The sequence below is a fragment of the Dendroctonus ponderosae genome, unplaced genomic scaffold (assembly GCF_020466585.1).
Source record: "Dendroctonus ponderosae isolate FM_Combo_2020 unplaced genomic scaffold, Dpon_F_20191213v2 Dpon_F_20191213_3, whole genome shotgun sequence".
NCBI lineage: Eukaryota > Metazoa > Arthropoda > Insecta > Coleoptera > Curculionidae > Dendroctonus > Dendroctonus ponderosae.
The window spans coordinates 7,296,203-7,316,457 of NW_026018508.1; the positions used below are offsets into that span (position 1 = coordinate 7,296,203).

Genomic DNA, 20,255 nt, shown 5'->3' on the forward strand with positions numbered 1-20,255 from the left:
AGAAAAACAATTCACAAAAGAAGTGTTAAATTTAAATATTTACTCAAATTATTTTACTGGAAAATGTAATGTTTTAAAGAAACTGAAAATCCAACATTAAAACAAAGTCAAAATGAATCAATTGCAAACTTTTTTATTCCAGTTATTGCGGTGATTTCAGGTATAATTAAACGAGTAGGTAACAAATTCATTATTAGGACTATCTCTAAAACTAAAAATACAATTCGAAGCAACATTTCAAAAACAGAATATCATGACAAAATTGAAAATTCGAAAAATGTAATATACAAAATTCCTAACCAAAGTAATTTGATTTCTATTCAATGACCTCAAAGCGATTGAATAGAATTTAAGTGCAGTGCAGTGGGGGAATGAGATTTAAGTGAATGTAGAACAATTTGTAAAAAATCGAAAACTCAGAGTGCGATTTTTTACATATTTGTATTCATTTAGCCATTTACACTGTTAAAATTTATTGGATACTTTTTTAAGATAGCTTTTGAGAACGATAGCAGAATTGCTGTCGAAACGTCTGGTTAAGTACCTAAGTTTGCTAAATTAATTTATTTACTAATTGGTATTTTTCTATTACAGCCTGAACCTAAAACTCTACGTGATAGCTCTTAATTAGCTTTTGATAAAGTATTCGTTCTTTATCGTGAAATGGGAGCATTCTTTATCAATCTTCAATAGAAGACGTGAGCGTGAGAAAATGCTGTCTTTAAAAGACAAACATTTTGAGGCGAAATATCCGAAAAAAGGTTTTCAAAAAAAAATTAATCCCGTTTGTCTTAGAGAACGAACACATTTTGTTGAATAAAATCACTAATCTTGAAATAACGACAACGGAATTTGATTTCTGACCGATTTGTTCCATTTTCTATTACAGAATACATTTTTTTGCTTTGCTCTTATTAACAAGCGAACAATATTTATCGATAGAGGGATTAGCGGGTACGTATTTCAAAGCCATCAGTAATCAATCCGAATGGCGTCTAAAAGAGAATAATAAAAAAAGAGGCAAATAAAGTATCAAAAAGTCCTATTAACATATGGATGTCAGTTACTCCATATTGTTCACCAATCATTAAAAGCGCGATATTCCCTCTTTTGTAAACAGCCATTTTATGAAAGCGTATCTAAAATCTCAAAACACTATTATCCGGCGTATAATTATACACTCACAAAAGCGATTCATAACATAATAAAAAACTTCAAATCCTCTTTTGAAGTCGCTAAGCAGATGCATTTAGACAATGAGATTTAGTAAAAGATAAATCTCATAAAATTTCATAGGATAGGCCCCTCGGATCACTCCCCATGTCAACAGAGACTACGTTTCTCCTGTAATTCGATTTCGTGATGAAGGAATGGGGAACTTGAAACCCGTTTCCTATTGGTCGACAGCAGCCGACGCTCCACCCATAGTACAGTATGAATCTCCCATAGTCGAGTCCCCGTTCCGTATACATTCACAAACTGGTTTAGTGATAAATTGTCCGGGGTATCGTACAGACGATACGTCAAGTGATTCATTTTAATCGCGTGAATTCGTAGTGTTAAAGATGGATCATAATTCGGTTTTGGGCATGATGCATCACACACCTTTCGACAACATCGGCTTGTATGAACAGCCTAAACCTAGATTTATGTTTAAAATGCCCAGAGTGGTTCCGGACCAAAAGGCCAAATATGAGTCCGACGAACTCTTTAGGAGGCTGAGCAGAGAAGGCGAAGTATGTATCTAATTACTTTCGATTGGATGAACAACTTTTTTAATACTTTTTGTGTATCATGTGGAATTAATTATCCTATGAACATTTTATGATGATTTTTGGTACATTTATTTGTTTCAACTAGGTACATAATATTGTGTTAAATTGGTGGTGATTGTTCCCTTTGAAAGACATTTTCCGTTGCTATGCGTTTAACTTTTTAAGTGATCTAAATTTTACTGGCTTTTTTAAACAATTTGGCTTTATGCACTAAGTTGTCCTTTCGTTTGGATTAAATCGTGCCAAAATGTAAAATAATACAAATTTTGCTGTATGGGTAGAAGTGTATTGGCACATTTAGACTTATCTAGACATTATCAAAAGTCTAAGACTGAAAAACAAATTACGGTCAAAAGTCAGGAGCAAGTTCAAAATTGTGGGAATTGGTGGATTGAAAATAAGAAAATTGAATTAACGTGTATCCACATGTGTCCATTCAAAGAGTAGAAGGAAAATCCTCCTGGTTTTTCCCAGACCATTTCAAACCGACGAACCGAGCAAACTATCCGTTTTAAAGAAATCAATAGCCGGTTTCTTAAATAAAACTCCACATTTATAACGTAACAGTAATTTGTACTATATTATCCAAACTTTTGGAACCACAGGCAACAAGTTACTGTTACACAACGGTTTTATGGTCGAAATTTCGAAAATTTGGACCTTAAAATTGACCCTTGAAATAGCCTGACTAATGATAAAGGAATTTTCAAACAGGCGGCCCTTCGAAAATGACAGTGGGGGGTTTCTGAAACGATCGTTATTTATAGTTTTAATAGCGTAAACTGTTTTATAAGTCGGAAAAATGGGTTTCTGAGTCGTTCGATAGGAGCTACTACCGGTTCGTTACATTCAAGAACCTTTATTTGTTGTTAGAAGTTGTAGAAGTGTTTCGACACCTAAATTAAATCGAACTGAGGTAGAAGGATGAGTTCTGCCACTGAGTGAACTTGGAACTGTCCCGGATGATATAAAATTTTGAAAATTTATTAAAAGATCCGGTAAACGTCGTTTTATGCTGTTGTGAGTTATGCCTACTTTATTTCATAAAATCTTTCGTCCTTCGATTTAATTGAATTAAGCTAACAAAGATAATGTTTATGAAAAAATTGCTTTTATCATTCCATCGGCAATAGTCAAATTCATTAATCTTTTCGACTGCTTGGAAAATTATTTTCTCGGGACGACCCAAAATCCACAGTTTATTGAAAGAACCTACAAAGTTGAAGTTTTCTCTTCAGCTATTTGCACGACGCTATGAAAGACCCTGAATATCTACAAGTTTTTGAGGGCCTAACAATGTCTTTCCAAAATCTAACTCTCTTTTTATGTGTTACAATTATTAACCATCCATAGAGTCTCCCTCTGCCCAAGCTGGGCAAAGAAAACCAAATTGCGGAAATGAAACGCTGGATCCATTCGTGATTGGTGACATTTGGAAACATGAACTATATTTTTAAAGATAAAAATGTACCGATAAAACTGAAGAAGAAAGCCTACGACAGCTGTGTTCTGCCGGTTCTCACCCACGACTTGGAAACTCTAGCAATAACCCGAAGATCAGCTGAGCAACTGAGAGTCGCACAGAGAGCCATGGAGAGAATAATGTTGAGAATTACTTTGAGAGGAAAATTGTGTGGTACGACCACAAAAGAGATGGATAGGCGATGGCAGAACAGTGGCCGGAGTACAATGAGTGAGACTAGCGAGATATCGCGAGGTATGGAAAAACCTAGAAGAGGTCTATAGTCTATATCCGACAATGAATGAACACGGGCTGAAGAAGAAGAGTCTCCCTCAGCAATATGTTACAAAAATGTTTCCCTTAAAACCTAAAAACAGATTTAATTGTATGGCATACCTATTTTTCCGGTTTGGATTAATAACAAGTTCTTTGAGTTCAGACCTTGTTTCAGGCATTTTCTTTGTTTTGATACATTCGTTCCCGCACGTCGATGCTGAACTTATTACCATGTCTTTATTTTTGCAACTAAACTTTCTTTTAATTGCGTAGTTGGTAAGGGTAACAAATTCGTGCAATTTGAGTTAAATTTTTTAAATAAAAACACTACATTTTTGGTTCGTATACACGGCTACCACATATTTTGCTACAAAAATAATAATTAAGTCTTTGAAAAACCGCAATCTTTTTATCCAAGTAAATTTTCTGCGTTAACGTGAGTTATAATACAATCCACTTTGAGCGGAAGTCCTATTGCGATTTTAGAATCCACATTTTTTCTCGCTTTTAAAACAGTGTGTTTCAGACTGCTATTAAGTTATTAACCTTATGAAATTTAAAGTAACTATTTGTTGAATCACGACCAGGAAGCTGATGCACATAGAAATACCTTTATAATTAAGTAATTCTTTTATTAAACTATGAATCAAGTTGATATTTATGTATAAGGTCCGGAAATGTTTAAAGTGTTAGTAAACTTGGAAAAAAAACGCAAATATTTTTTTTGAACGCTTAATTGAAGGGTTTCAAACAATTGATCAATAGTTCTGTGATAACTATCATCTATTGCTTATCAAGTTTTCTGGCAAACTGTAAGTGGATTGTGAGCAATTCGAAATAAATCCAGTTTGATCTAGAAAATAATGCATCTTGTTCGAGTTAGCTCTTTGTTCAGATACTTTCTTTAGTTTTATTATCTTTGTGAGTCTATTCTTGTTTTTAGGCTAACATTGTCCTACACAAGGGCATTGATTCTCTCCGTTCTGAGCCCCCCTCTGGTTTTTGAGTAGGTATAGCGAACCTCTCCGATTAGTCATGTTGACCGTTTCCAAAAGTTTCTTTGTATTTGCTTCGCACATGTTTGTGAGTCCGTCTAAATTAGATATTTATTGCTCAGGGTCTTTTTTTTTATGAAAACGAGTTTTTGTTTCAAGCATCTAATTGTTGGTTACAAGTTTGGTAAGGCCAGAATGTGTGTGTGTGTGTGCCAGACTCGAAAGAATTTTGTGAGATTTTGTAGGACTATTTTACCTGCTGCATCACAAAAGCCACATTTATGTTTTAAATCTTCCAGTAGTCCAGTAGAAATCGTTTTAACCATCTTGAGCTTCTTAACTCTGAATGGAAATTCTAAGGCTTATTTTTTTTCTGGTCTGCATTTTGCATTAAAATCCAGTAAGTCAGTTAATTTAGCAGAAGCGCGTGGGACTTTTTCACTAATTTCCCCTAAAGTATTGTTAATGGGCAAATAATCATAACAGTGAATGAATCTTTAAAAAAGAATAATCAAAATTAATTCCTGGGTTGTATTGTCATTTATTGTCTCTATCAATTAAAATACGTTTCGGTGTATTTGTCTACCATTATCAGTTTTTCTAAAAGAACAGATAGTTAAAAACATTTTTTTATTGATTTAAAAAACAACCACAGTTCGTCAACAGCCTCATCATATCACACATTAAAATACATCAAAATTGCAATACTTTAAAACTCTAAAATTATTTAGGCCTAACAGGTGATTTAGTCAGGACAATCAAACCTGGGAAGAGACTAGAATTCTTCGTTAAATATTTTTACTTAAATGTGTAGCGTTGTTGCTGCTTTAAGCCTTGGCATATATTTGGAGTATTAATGTTGTCCATTTTCGACACAAAGCGAATAAAATACTGTTTATATTGATTTCTTTTACTTTCAGCTATTTTTCTTTGCATTCTGAGAATATTATTTTTGGTTTGCAAAATTCTTCAATATACCGGGTGTTAGTTAATATTCTATGTTTATTTCATTTAATTAATATATGATATACTGAGTTAAGATGTCGGTATCCGATCTGAAATTCATAGCATTGTTATGTTTTTTAATCTGTATCATTTCATGGACTCTTCTCTTATTATAATTACTCTCGTCAATCAGTATTTTTGTGTTCATCATTATCAAAATTATGCAACTTCTGTTGTGCATGCTGTGCTAATGCTGTACCATTTTCGTTATTTTTTCTTAGGCTATACTTATGCTCGTATATTCTATTCTTTAGATATTGTCCTGTTTGACCTATGTATGTGTTCTCACAATTCAAACAGTCTATTTTGTAAATTACATTAGGCGTGTCTAACTTGTCAATCCTAGGTTTAAATTTTGTGAAACATTCAACAACATGTATCCGAAGAACTCTTTCCTGCTACTATCACTAGAGGAGCCGGCATGTTTAATGTGCAAAAATTTCATCTGACTATGACTTCTTCGAGTACAATCCTCTTTAATTTTTTTACGGAAAAAATTCAAATTATTCTTCTATCTTAAACATCACATCTTTCGCATCATAAACATTCCGACATTTATAGATCAGTAGAGTAAATAATACCTTATTCATTCTTGCTCGGTTTTCACAAATTTACGTATTTAAAACGAAGTATACAGTGTGTCCCAAAATTGTCGTTCAGCAATTACAGAACATAGAGAACACCTGGAAGCAATGGTAGCACTTCATCTAATTTTCTCACTTCTGTGCTTTACGGAATTTGAAAATTTAAATTTATTCTTAATTTTTACACTGTTTATTCGGCGTCGTTGAACATTTTTAAACGATCGTGGCTGATAGATACTCGTATTTTTTTACTGAAAATCTATCCGAAATCTTGCTGATTAATGTACAGGTACGGTCGAAATAAATATTTATAATGAATGCAAATCTAACGGTGGTATATAAAGGGTGTTGCATAAATATGTTAAAACCTTTTATTTTGTTCAGAACTTTTTTGTGTATACTTTTCTCGACATAATTTTGTTAATTACTACAAGTTATTTACCAACTTTTCTATCTCTTATTGTTTTTTCCTAAGACCACTAGTTTGTCCGCAAAAAAATAAAATAGGTTTCTTTGCCGTTCTCAAAATGTGTAAGTAATTAAATTAATTTTTTTAAATCTAATAACGTTTTCATATAAAATTTTGGTACGCATTATTAGTTGATTACTAACAACCTAAATTATTTTTCTAAATTGTGTATCTTGGTTTAGATTACAATTATTAAGTTTGAATAAATTTTACTTGAATAATAACATGGTAACAATATGCGCAACCATATAAACAAACAAAATTAAATTTAAATAACCAATCTAATGTTAAAAAAAACTTAGCAGCTGTTAAAATTGGTCACTTTGACATTCTTGGCATAATCGCAGTATTTTAATGAAATTTCAATTTACAGGCCGTAAAGTTTGCACTGAAGTTCTTATTTCGTTAGAAATATTAAATATGTTCCTGAAATTCTTCAATTGAATTCACTTGTGTTGAATATACCGTATTTTTAAATGGTCTCAGAAGTAAAAATCAAGCTCGTTTAGATCGGGAGATTTAGGAGGCGAGCTTATAGGAACTTCTTGATCTCTCCCAATCCAACGACTTGGAAAGTTTTGATCAAACCGAAACCATTTAATTTTTTTACGGGCAAACTAATGGGCGTAGGAAAAAACAACAAGAGATGTCGATAAAAGTTTAGGTGTACACAAAAAAGTTCTGAACAAAACGAAAATTTCTATTTCAAGCCTGTATAAAAGTAAACTGAACTACAAAACACTACCATCGAATAGCACTCAATTACCTTATAATGTATACCAAAATTGAAAATTCTATGTTTAACCGTTTTAAAGAGAAACAACCAAGACTAATATTTTTTGCCATTTTGGAGATCAAATATCTCGAAAATGAAACCTCAAATTAAAAATTTTTAAAATTTAAAAAAACGAATGTAAAAGAAGTATAGTAGGTTTCAGGGCGAGAAGTTTAAGTAACATGTTATTGCTTTTGCCACTCTTCCGACTAAACAGCATCAATGTTCGAGGATTTTAAGTAAAAAATGTATCTATAACTGAGCTCTCAGAACAACCGATTTCAATAGAGTCAAATTTCAATATTTTAAGGTGATTTTGAGTTAAACCATCGAACACTCATTTCCAGACACTCTGTATATAATAAGTGTGCTCGCCACATTGTTGTGTTTCATCATGCAAATATGAAGTCAATTGGAACATCTAAGATTCCGCGGAATTACCGACCCGACCCACATTGTTTTGATGAATCATAGAACTACGAAAACATTATATGATAGTAATAATATGCCTAAATGGTGACTTACATTCTTAGAAAAATGAATTCATAATATGAATCTTGAAAAATCCCGGGTTGATCTGAGAATGGGACAATTTATAATCTAATTGGAAATCTAGTAAAATCTAATCAAGTGAGCCTTCAATCAGTTTTTTTGAGACCAACTCATCAACGCCGTGTACAATTGGCTAATTATTTTTGTGTCTGAAGAATAGGGCAAATATTACTTTATCAGGTTTTCAAATGTTGGTTCTATAATCTTAATCTGTAGAATAAACAAATTGTTTTAGAATTCGATTAATCAAAACATCTCCAGTTCCAAGGACCCGAATTCTAAAAAATATGGTTTTTTGATTTAGGTTTAGCTTACCAATATCCACCCCAATCTTTCAAGCGAAACACCTCAGGAGATGCAAGCCATTCGTACTTGTGATACGACAGGAAGAAATTATTTTTTAGGCCGGCTTCAGAGCCCGAAAACTCAAAAAGAAAGTTTCATGCAATGAAATCGGCCGGGGTTGATAGAAACTATTTGAACAACTACAACTTTTTAAAATTAAAATTGTTTTGCGATATTTGTGGCACATTTCCGAATAACTGTAAAGAGTGTGTTTTCGGTTAACTATGTGTTAAACTATGTGATAAGAAAATACTTGCAATGTCTAGACACTTTCAAGAACTGTGAAGTGCATATGGAGTTTCAGAAAAAAATCTTCTCTATTTGTCACTATCATTTTAAGACAACACGGTCTAAGTTTCAAATGCGGATTTGCATAGGAAACATATATGTATTTCTATTTTTATGGAATTGTGGGAATAATTTTTTCTTAGTCTATTTTTTTGCTGAGTGCCAACTTAGGTACAATTTTTGTTGTTTATGGTTTTCTCTCTGGTCAAAAAATCAAATGGTAAAATTGATTAAAGTTTGGAAACAAACCAACGTGACTTATATGATTATTTAACTTACAGATTTATTTTACTTACTCAGTTTACTCTATTTTAACTACATATTGTTATATTTTGCGTTAATTCCTATAAAAGGAGAAGGTTCGTTTGGTTAACGGACTATGCAAACTCACTAATAAAACTGACTTTTCCTTTGTTGGCTCCGCTTGTTGTTTGTAATGAAATTTTGAAAAATAAAATATGGGCATTCTGAATTTCGATGTAGGAATGCAGCAAGAAAACCTTAAATAAAAAAACATATTTTAAACGTGAATAAAATTATTCCGTTAAACCAATTCTCAATCTGTATCTATGTGTTCGTGTATGAATAACCAGTTGCTTTTGTTAATTAAATTAACATCCCTTACATCCTCTATTTGTCTATACAGAAATTGAAATCAAAGGTACCCGGTAATTTGGTTCAACTTAGGAGTGTTATGGCGTATTTTCAGTTACTTTTACTTTTTAATATACCCTTATTTTTTGCAGGTTCGCTATACTGGACATAGAGACAGGCCCCAAGAGGAAAGAGTAAAACGATTTCTTGCTGCTTGCCAAGAGGGCCATACCGAAATCGCATTTTCCGCCACCGGAACTAATTTGCAATTAGTCTTCAATCCCCTTAATCAGGGTTATATGTCCGACCAGTGCGACTTCGAAAAAGAACCAGGAAAAGTAAGTGAATACTTTTTTTATCGGCCTGAAACCGATTTTTTCTTTTTCTCTGTTTGCGCTACTCCAAGTTGTAAAACTATAATTCAAAAGTATTGAGCAATAGAATAAAGTTTGCCACGCCACTGGTGTCCATTCAATCGTTCAAAGCGTCTCATCTTTATTTCAAAATGGCGAATATCGACGCTCTTTCTGCCAACCAATCGCAAACCGGCGTCTTTATTGATCGCGCTATTCGGCGCCATGCTAAAGGGGAGAACCCTGCCAAGTTGTAACACAGCAGGAAATATTTTAGCAGCAAGTCGTTTTACGTCTGTTGGGACCTCCAAAATAGACTAGCAGAACTGCAGCAAACAGCAGTTTAATTTAACTGTTTTAGACTTAATTTTAATTAGTTTATAACTTTGGATAGCAATTTCGCACAAAGAAATGTCTGCGGAAAATTGCTGTCCCAATTTATAAACTAATTAGATTAATTAATTAATTAATTAATATTAATCAATTAATATTAAGACTAAAACAGTTAAATTAAGTGCAGATTGCTTTCGTTGGTTTCTTGAATATTATTGAGATCGCTTCTGCCAAATTCTGTCTTAGCTTCATGCCTGATTAAGATTTTTACGTATTCGATGCTTTGTGGTCGATGTACATAAACCTTGGATTTTAAATAACTATCTTAGTCTTAATTTCTATTTAGTCTATAAACTTGGCTGACAATTTTTCTTAGGGATTTCAGAGGTAAATTTCCAGAAAACCGTTCATTATAAGTGCCTAAGGGTATGCTACATATAAAATGATTAGAAGTTTCCATTTAAAAAAGTTGTCCTTCGATATCATAATTTTTGTTGGATCGTCCTACATAAACATAAATTAGTTTATGTAGGATGTAGGTTTATGTAAATAAAGTAGTAAAGAAAATCCGCAATCAAAAATAAAAATCGACGGGTTAAAGCAATTTTTCGAAAAACAAACACCCGATTTTTTAGTAATTAAGGAAATATCTGCAATACATTTTTCGCTTACTGTAAATAAAGGGTGATTCAGTTTATACTAGCAGCAGTCTCTGACGTTAAATATACTACTTTATTTTAAGTTAACTTTAGTTCATATTTCAATTTCTCAAATTGTGTAAACATTTTGCTTTATAAATTGAGGTACTTTTTTCAAATTACACGAAAATAGCACAGTTACCATAAAAATTCCAAGGACTAAAAGGATTTTAAACTCAAAGAGGACTTGATATCAATGGGGCACCTCATCAAGTACCTGGATTGAACATTTGAAAGAATTATCATAAAATGTATTGATCCCGAAAAAAACTATCAAAAATACAAAGCTTTGTGTCTCAAAAACGAAGCTTTTCCGACCACATGATATGACGAAATTAACTTGGAATAAGTTTCTCTATAAAATCCAGATTCCTGCTTGTATAACTCACACTGTATATAATAATATATTTCACACTGTATATAATAATTTTGGACCATTTAATTTTTTAGATTTAAGCTTAGGTACTGATCGTTTAATCAAATATTATTTACATTATTTTTTCTGTTCTTCGGCTGCGTTATAGAATTTTTTTTATTGCTTGTTTTAGTTTATGTGTTGCTTAATATTTAAATTTAATTTAAATTTTTATAGACACTGATGTAGTTTTTCAAATTGTTTGTTAACTGAAATTCCTGTCCGCTTTAGCTTCGTAACTAATCTTCAAACTGTTCAAGTTTAAAAGTTTTTTTTCTTTGGGCTTTCTACAGTTCTTAATTTATTTGGCCGAACTTTGACATTTGCTATGTGTAAGATTTACATAATTTTGGATGGAAAATGGTTTTGAGAAAGCGTAACATTTTTAGAGAGCACATTTTTTCTGTACATGAAGCTTAAGCTTATCGCATATACAGGCTGATTTTCAAGTAGATTTTTCCTTTTAATGGTAGTAGTTCTAACTAAAAACATTGCTGGTAAATCACTGATTAAATAGCTTCAAATATTCGCTACTTTTGATATTTCGACAAATGCGTAAATAAAAATGAAGCTTGTCTCCTTGAGGCCTATCTACTCCTCAAAAGAAATCTTTAATTGAGAGAAACCTGGTCTCTGTCTGTACGATACGCAATGCGCTAAGATAAAAATTGTTTCATGTGTCGCGAAAAAATTTATAAAACAGGAAAATATTTATTTTCTATTAAACAACCAAACCAGAAATTTATATGAACAGGATTCTTATCTACGATATTTGGTAATAATTTATCATAATTTTTAGTTTTTCAAGTTGCTTTCTAATTATAGTAGTTTTACTACCATAATTTCTTTCACAAGAAGAAGATCTTTCATCTAGGAGCAACATTTGAAACAACATTCAAATATGTTAATTCAGACAATAAACTCTTTAATTTATTTTAACTGATTTTAAATATATTGGGGAATTTAGACTTGACAACTTTACAATTCTTACATCTAATTATCGATCTTTTTGTGTCATCTCTATATGATATTATTCATTATTTCTCCTCAATTTTTTTGGTTTTAGAACTAGGTATATAAAGCTTACATATGCATGCAAAAGACACATTTTAACCCAAACGGCAATAAACAATCTATTCGGTTCGTTGAGCGTAGTAAATTTTTAATGGGTACCCTCAAAGCAACATTTTACACTCAGTTTACGAGCAAAACATGAAAATATGGCCTAATAACACTGTTGCTTATGGTCGTTTCACTGGACAGATATGGTTCTTTAGTGTCATAATTATGGGCCTTCCACAATGGGGTCGAATTGGCTACGTTTAGCCTAATAACCGTACAATTTTTTATTTTTTTCATCCGGAGCAAATAGAACTATTTGGACCGTATTTTTTTTATAATTTAATATGTGAAAATAACGAAATAGTTTTCTTTCACTGTTTTTTGACATCATTAGACTTTTCACTACAATTTTATAAATTAATCTTAAGAAAGTTGTGCAAAAACATCAAAATTAATGGGTGGTATTCAAGTCGAGTTAAGCCCTTTACTTTGCCCTATAACTATTAATATAAATACATTTCTGTTTGTTTCGTTTAGGAACCACCTGTGTTCGATCCCTTCGGATCACTAAACCCAATCGTTTCATGTACTTCACGGCATAAAACCCATATTTAATAATCTCGAATCTGTGACAGCTCCCTGTGTGGTATCCGCCAACTGTTTACGTTTTTCATAAATTCTCATATAGGGCGAAAAATTAGCAAACAGGATTACAAGGGCTTAACCATTCTTCCGGATGTTTAGGGAAAGATACACAATCCGGATTGATGGCTTTACCACATGGATTCACTTTAAAAGCGAGCTTAAGATGAAGGAAACGATTTAATAAATCATGTATAAGGAAAACCCCGGTTAGAGAGATTGTACAAGTTTGGTGAAATCGTAATGGCCAAAAGTGACACATGTTCTTTCAGCAAAATAATTTGAAAGTTAAGACTATCATTCTAAGAAAATTCTCGGCCGGAATTCAACAGTTATTTGTACTTTGTAACATAGTTGTAATGTATTTTTCTAATATTTTTTCTTTAACATTACATTTTCAGAATAATACTAATTGTTTTCCAAAAGTTAGTCTTTTGTAATACAGAGCAAAGTATTAAAATCAGTAATATTAAATGGGACTAAATAGTAAAAACAATTTTAGAATTTAAGCATACCTGTTACTCATGTATGTAAATAATATTAACAACATTGAGTTTTATAGTTCATTTTTTGTCAATTGGTTTGATTGTAAATTTCGTAATTTTGTTTAATTACGAATTATGTAATCGCTTTTTGCTCTATTTTTTAATAGAAGCTTGTTAATACCGAGCTTTATATTTGAAAATTGTTGAAAATATTATTTCTAATGCAAGAAACCAATGAAGGAATTGCAGCTTCTAATAACAGTTTAAATGTAAGATTTTTTTATTCTTATTTAGCTGCAAGTGCTCAGTGAAAAATTGGGGCGATTTTCTTTCCAAACCATCTTTAACTTTTGAGTGCCAATCAATTTCGTGCTCGAAAAGCTTGGCACGACAAATACATTCGACTCTAATGCAATTTTTGTGCCGAGCCCTACGGATACGAAACTGATTTAGGGGCAAAAACTGATCAAAGTGCCAATTTAAGACGATTTTTCAGTCGCAATCAGTGTCGTGCCCGAAGGACGCGGCACAACACATACGTTCGGCTCTAATGCGATTGTTGTGCCGAGCTCTACGGACCCGATACTGATTTAGTGTCAAAAACTGATCAAAGTGCCGATTGAAAGCAATTTTTCGACTCCAAATCAGTGTCGTGCCCGAAGGGCTCGGCACAACAAATAAATTCAACTCTAATGCGATTGTTGTTCCCAGCTCTACGGTCCCAACACTGATTTAGTGGCAGAAACTGAACAAAATCTGATTTAACGCTATTTTGAGAGTCCAAATCAGTGTCGTGCCCGAAGGGCTCGGCACAACAAATACATTCGACTCTAATGCAATTTTTGTGCCGAGCTCTACGGATACGACACTGATTTAGTGGCAAAAACTGATCAAAGTGCCGATTGAAAGCAATTTTTCGACTGCAAATCAGTGTCGTGCCCGAAGGGCTCGGCACAACAAATAAATTCAACTCTAATGCGATTGTTGTGCCCAGCTCTACGGTCTCAACACTGATTTAGTGGTAGAAACTGAACAAAATGTGATTTAAAGCTATTTTGTGAGTCCAAATCAGTGTCGTGCCCGAAGGGCTCGGCACAACAAATACATTCGACTCTAATGCAATTTTTGTGCCGAGCCCTACGGATACGACACTGATTTAGTGGCAAAAACTGATCAAAGTGCCGATTTAAAGCAATTTTCCGACTCCAAATCAGTGTCGTGCCCGAAGGGCTCGGCACAACAAATTCATTCGGATCTTAAGCGATTGTTGTGTCGACAACAATGATTCAGGACACTGATTTAGTTGCAAAAACTCAACAAAGTGCAGGTTCAAAATGATCGAAAAACTGACGCAAATAAAATTCAAAAATTTGCTCTCGCACCGACTTGTGGCCTAAAGGCGCATTAAGCATCTTTATTAAAAATTGATTTAAAACAACGTACTCTAATTGTTAACGAGTCCAAAAATGAGTTCGTCAAAACTGTAAATGAGGCTGCCATTTTTACATTCGAGCCGAATGGAGTGTGTTTTTGACATAAAATGTTATAATCACTAGCCTGTGTTGGGTCAATTCAACTATTGTTTTCCACTTCTACTTTGGAAACTTCTTGCTTAACACACGGATCACTTTTTATAAAATTTGGAACGTTAATAGCATACTTCTTTCTTAAACCGCGTTGTGGTGCTCTTTAGTGCTCTATCCAGTCATGTAGAAATTATAAACTAACTGAACGTTCCTGAAATAAAAAGGTGTGTAATGCTTAAAATTATAGCATTATCTTCTAACTATTCATGTAATATTAAAATGTCGCTTGTTGCCCAAAGATTGGCACCATTTCCTAACTCAAGTTCCACTGAGGCAAGGAGTCTTTTAATTCTGTATCAAGTGGTGGTCTGAACCTCAATAACTTTTTTTTGCACTAATTTGCACATTCAAAATTTTCCGCAAACAACGCTTTCAGAGGAATGACTTTTATTTCTAATCATCCTATATTTTGTTGAAAATAAACCTATAATTCCATCCTTCTCTTTTTACAGTACAATAATATATTAGATTTCGGTAATAAATTTATTACAGTAGCTATTACATGGCATGCCTGAAGGTTTAACTCCATTTTCCTTCCGGTTGTATCAAATTTCCATCACCATATCCCTGTCCCGAAAAAATGCACGACTTAACTTGTCAACCGTTCGGCGTTGTTCATTCTTTACGATTCAAATGGTAAAATAAATATAGAAACCGGCCATTAGAAAACAATGCATGACAAATGGACAACGAGTTTTATAATGGGCCGAAAATGCTACCATTAATATTTCAGGGAACAACGTGTCAAAAATTGACCCTCCGTTAATGAGGGTATCAAGCCCTTTAATATTTTAATCCCGTCTATTAATAAAAGGACAAACGTGCCTACTAAACAAAAGAACGGAGTTAATTCTATGCAGCGTGGACAAGGTAACATCGTTTTTTGCGCGTGTTCGGTCCCATTTAAATGGCTATTTTTTTCTCCGAAACTCGTTATAGAGATCAGTTGTTTCTTGTTTTGCAACGCTTAGAATGGTAAACATGGGAACTTGTAAAGGAAACTGTTTCTTTGATAACTCTAGTCTATCTACCTGTTTAGTAAACCCTGGATTTGTAGAAGGGAGGGTGCAGTACGGATTTTTTAGGGTAAAATGCCAGAATATAGATCAGGTTTATAATGGTGTTCAAAATTTTATGCTAATGGTTGATGTTAATGTCTGAATGTAGAGGAAGCGCCTAGCCGCGGGAATATCAAATATCAAAGCGACGTCGATGATATAAAATTCATCACATAAAACTAGGCATTGTTAAGACTAACCACTGATTATTTACAAAAAGGCAAAGTCGTAATGACAGTGAGTCAGAGGCGTCGAAATCAGACTCTATTAATAGAACATCTAAAATGTGAAACATTTTGTTTAATCAGGAAACCGAACTTAGTCTAGACAAGAAAATTCTAAAAAATCCAGGAAACAACTGCTTATATATTACCTATGATATATAAGCACACATATATTGATTATAATAAATCTTCAGTCAAATACTAAAAGTCTATAAAATAAAACTGATGAAAACATTGGAAGAATTAGGATTTAGAATTATTTAGTACTTGCATTATAACTATAAGATATACAAAATGTTGTTGCTTTGGCTTTTTATCTGTCTGGGAGAACTGGTAACTAATCCGCCTATGATTCCCTAAACATTTCGTATAAAGGCGCCTGATTTGTCATAAACCATTTTACAGTTATTTACAAAGGCATGGGGTATAGTAAAGTAACATTAAACACGGTTTACGGTTCATGGTGCAGTGTTTGAGGGCGCCGCGCGTTATTTTAGTTTGATAGGAAGCGAAACTATTTGAAGATTTAAATTAAAGCAAACAAAGTAGCGACAACATTACTATGTGGTAGGTGTATTTACAATTAATTTTTCCTGCCTTAATGCAATGTATTTTGAAATTTATAACATATGAAAATATTAATATCTAAATGGGGAAAGTTCGAAGGAGTTTAATAGTTTGTTCAATGTTGACTTGTGCGATTTTAGTGTTTTTAATTTTAAAACACGAATTTTCGGTTTTTAGATATCGGCGATTAACTGACTTGTTTTAACACCTCGGATTTGACTTTCCTGGACTATTCGTAGAAAAGTAATAAGAAAAATACGTCAGGCTTCTCCAATTTTACCTCCAGTACGCGACAACGGAAAGCATTTTTTTGCCTTATTAATTCGAAAACAGAATAAAATGAAAATTTGCTTTCTCATACAGAATTTTACAAGTTTTCTTAGCAGCATTTAATTACATGTATATGAATGTAATAAAGTACAATACTTTGTGCATTTTTGATAAATCATTGATTGACTTAGGCTTAGTGTACGGCAGGGCGACTGAGAAAACTTGAGATAAACTCTAATATATACTGGATGTAAATTTTCTGAACTGAACCAGGCGGCAATTCGAGTGCTCGAAATCAGAAAAAAGCGAATTAACTCCGTATTTTTTGAACTGAATGACCAATGCAGCACCTATTTAGATGAAAAAATGGGTCCACATTTTGTATGTGTCTTATGGCCTGAAGATAAACATAAAAAAATATAAAAAAATAAAATCTCATCTCTAAATTTGAGGTTTATTTGAGGCAGAAAGACATTTGGATCTAGAACCATGAGAGAAATGGTTTACGAATAGTGAAAGTAACAGTTAAAGCAGGAACAGTTAGAGCGTGCCTTTCCCACTTAGAAAAAGAGCCAGAATAAGAAGAATAGATAAAAAATTGGGTGACAAGCAATCGATCGAAGGATGGTAATATCTGTTTCTAGAACAATTATAATTTTTGAAGCGAAAAGTTGGGAAACTGCTCATGGATTTTAGATTTTATCGGATCACCGTCTTCGTGCATTATATTTATGGAAGTATTTATAGTATTTCGATTAGTAATGCATTTTTGAGTTCCGTCTATCCTCCGGAGGTTGTTTGTTTTTTATTGCTTAATGTTTAGGACCGGAGTTTATTAGCAGCTGCTCTGAATAATTCGCATGATTTTAGATCTTAGTTCATACAAGGCCCTCAGGTTTTTAAGCCAAGATGTTCTTCTTCGTCCTTGAACTCTCTTCTTTGATTTTTCCATCGAATTTTTACTTTAAATGTGTTAATCACTTCCTCATCCTTCTGAATTCATGACACATTCCACGTTCGTCACTCAGATCATCATATTTTTAATTTAACACCATCTTTCGAATGCCGAAAGTTTATCCATTTACAATATATAATATTTTATAAGAGCCTGCGCCCCTGATCCATATTAGCATTGCTGTAAATCTTGATTAGTCAATACGAGATATTATAATCGCACTCTCTATTATAAAAATAATTCGATTCTTCTCATCATTATTCAGTACGGTACCATCTAGGAGAATACATAGGCAAAAAAAATTCAAACAACAAAACATTTTTTGGTATGTCCTCGATAACTTTCTTGGTAGTATTAGTATTAATTATCGTTTAATTCTGTCTTAGTGAGATTTGATGTTTTCAACACGTTTTTATATGATGCCTTGATAACCATATTTACTATCCAATATAATTAATTAATGAGTCTAATAGAACTAATACGACATTAAAATATAGTGTAAAAAATCTGTTTCAAGTTCAGCTTCATGATAAGTTTTCACATGTCTTGATTTTAGTCTCAAGTTGAATGAATTGCAATTGTAATAAGTTAAAATATGTATGTATATAGGTACTACTAGAGCAGATGAAAAATTCACGTAAAAACGAATTTTTCAGATGCGAATAAATGGTGATTATTTTCAACCGTTTTCTTAGAAAATAGATAATTTTACAAGCAGAAGCTTGAATCAAAGCAGAAAAGCAGTTACATTATAAGTAAGGCTGCAGCCAATCGTTAATAGCCGAATTACACAGAAAGCATGCCACTAAACGAGTTTTGATCAAAAGTGCCTTTTTTTCAGTAGATAAGTTACTCATCAAAATGTTATAGTTATAATTCATCTTTTCCAGTGGCGTCGAAAATTGAAATCAATAAATTGAATGGATTGATAGAATGGCACTTGATTATTTGTCGAACTTCAGTATCTTGATTCCGATTTTCAACGAAGTACTTAATATAAATGGTTTGAACGTTCTGATTGGAAACCAAACACTTCAACGCCTTAACCTGCTTAAGTGTTAGTGTTAGTTTACACTAACAATTTATCAACGTGTCAAGTACATGAATTATTAATTAAAACTGCTAAATTTATAAGAAATGCTAAAAAGAGCTTTACGTGAACTATGGTCTGTTCGAAACACAAGCAAAATTGGAGAACCTGAATTTTGAAGTGGGATTAAGCATCCGTTAAAATAAAATCCTCTTGAAACTATATTGATTAGAATATTAGTATTGTGATGGGCTTAAAATGCCTTTATGACTCCGTCGTGTACCGTAGTACTTCGCTACTGATCAAAACAATTAGTCGAAAAAAAATAGCTATGCAAAAATCGACTGGGATTTCACCAGAATCCTTAGTTTCGTAAGTTCAGATATAGCTGAAGGAAATTATTTAATGTCGTCACAATTACAATTAAGTAATGACTTGAAGTAACATCTGGTTTCAATATCTCAAAGTATTCCGATGCTTGTTAAGTAATATGCAAAATGTAAAAAAATGCTTCAAGTGAAAAGGCCAAAAATTGGCATAAAAAAACTCGTGCTATTATTAAATAAAGAGTTGCTTAATGTTTGGGGATCATTTCCATGTCCTTTAGCGCGGTTTTGTTAATAAACCGTCGTTCAATGACTAAATGATATAACATTAACTTTTGTAGAATTCAACTAAAATAATTAAACCACTTAGAAGCGCCGTTGGCTATTAATTTTATCTGTCTAATGCTCAGTATGTTCTCTGAGCGATGATTAGACGTAATTCGGATGTACGTTCAACTTTCAAAACAGCTGCTGTGTTCCATCGATTTGAAGAACGAACACCCCGAATTTTACCTCGTCGAATTGACGGATGTGTTAAATATGCCACTTCAAGATTCGTTTTAATCCTCCTGAAGAATGTCTGGCGTTGAGTGAGTGCTACATTATGTATCCCAACGATTGGAACATCTGTCAACATGTTTTCTTCAAAAATACTTCAGGATTGGTTTAAAGGTTTATATTCTAATGGTAGCGACACGTGCTTTTATTGAATTTGCGTTTCCCGGTTTTCGATTGCTGCTAACGTTTTAGTCTGATACACGACCGAAATTCAAATTTAATTATTTTGTTAAGACCCACATGGATATGACTGAGATTTATTTCCTCATTTTTTTTATTAAATGTAATTTCTCGAGCAACCCTTCTATAACAGTCGATTAGTAACAGCATGGCATCACCTGGGTTGAAACGCTATTCGACAAAAGGCACGATGCGTTGTTATATCTTAGTAATTTGTCATACAAGATAATTTACTGGGGGTGACACCATGATAATATCTCGCCTGCAGTTTAAAATTAATTATATTGGGGTTTAAAGGGTTTTATATCGACTGTAATAAATTAACTTTCTCCGATTTGTGAAAATCTTTGACAAATTTTGTAAACTGTTTCTTAGTATTAATTTTCTGTCTAC

General features: G+C 32.9%; 1 protein-coding gene across 1 annotated transcript in view; it reads left to right on the forward strand.

Annotated features, from left to right (window-relative positions):
- Positions 1–1,464: 1,464 nt before the first annotated feature.
- Positions 1,465–20,255, forward strand: part of LOC109535057 (protein big brother) — an 80,702-nt gene continuing 61,911 nt past the window's right edge. Inside the window, exons 1-2 of the mRNA XM_019900873.2 lie at positions 1,465–1,736; positions 9,273–9,458. Of these exons, the coding sequence (XP_019756432.1) occupies positions 1,566–1,736; positions 9,273–9,458 (357 nt within the window). The 5' untranslated portion in view covers positions 1,465–1,565. The remainder of the gene's footprint in view (positions 1,737–9,272; positions 9,459–20,255) is intronic.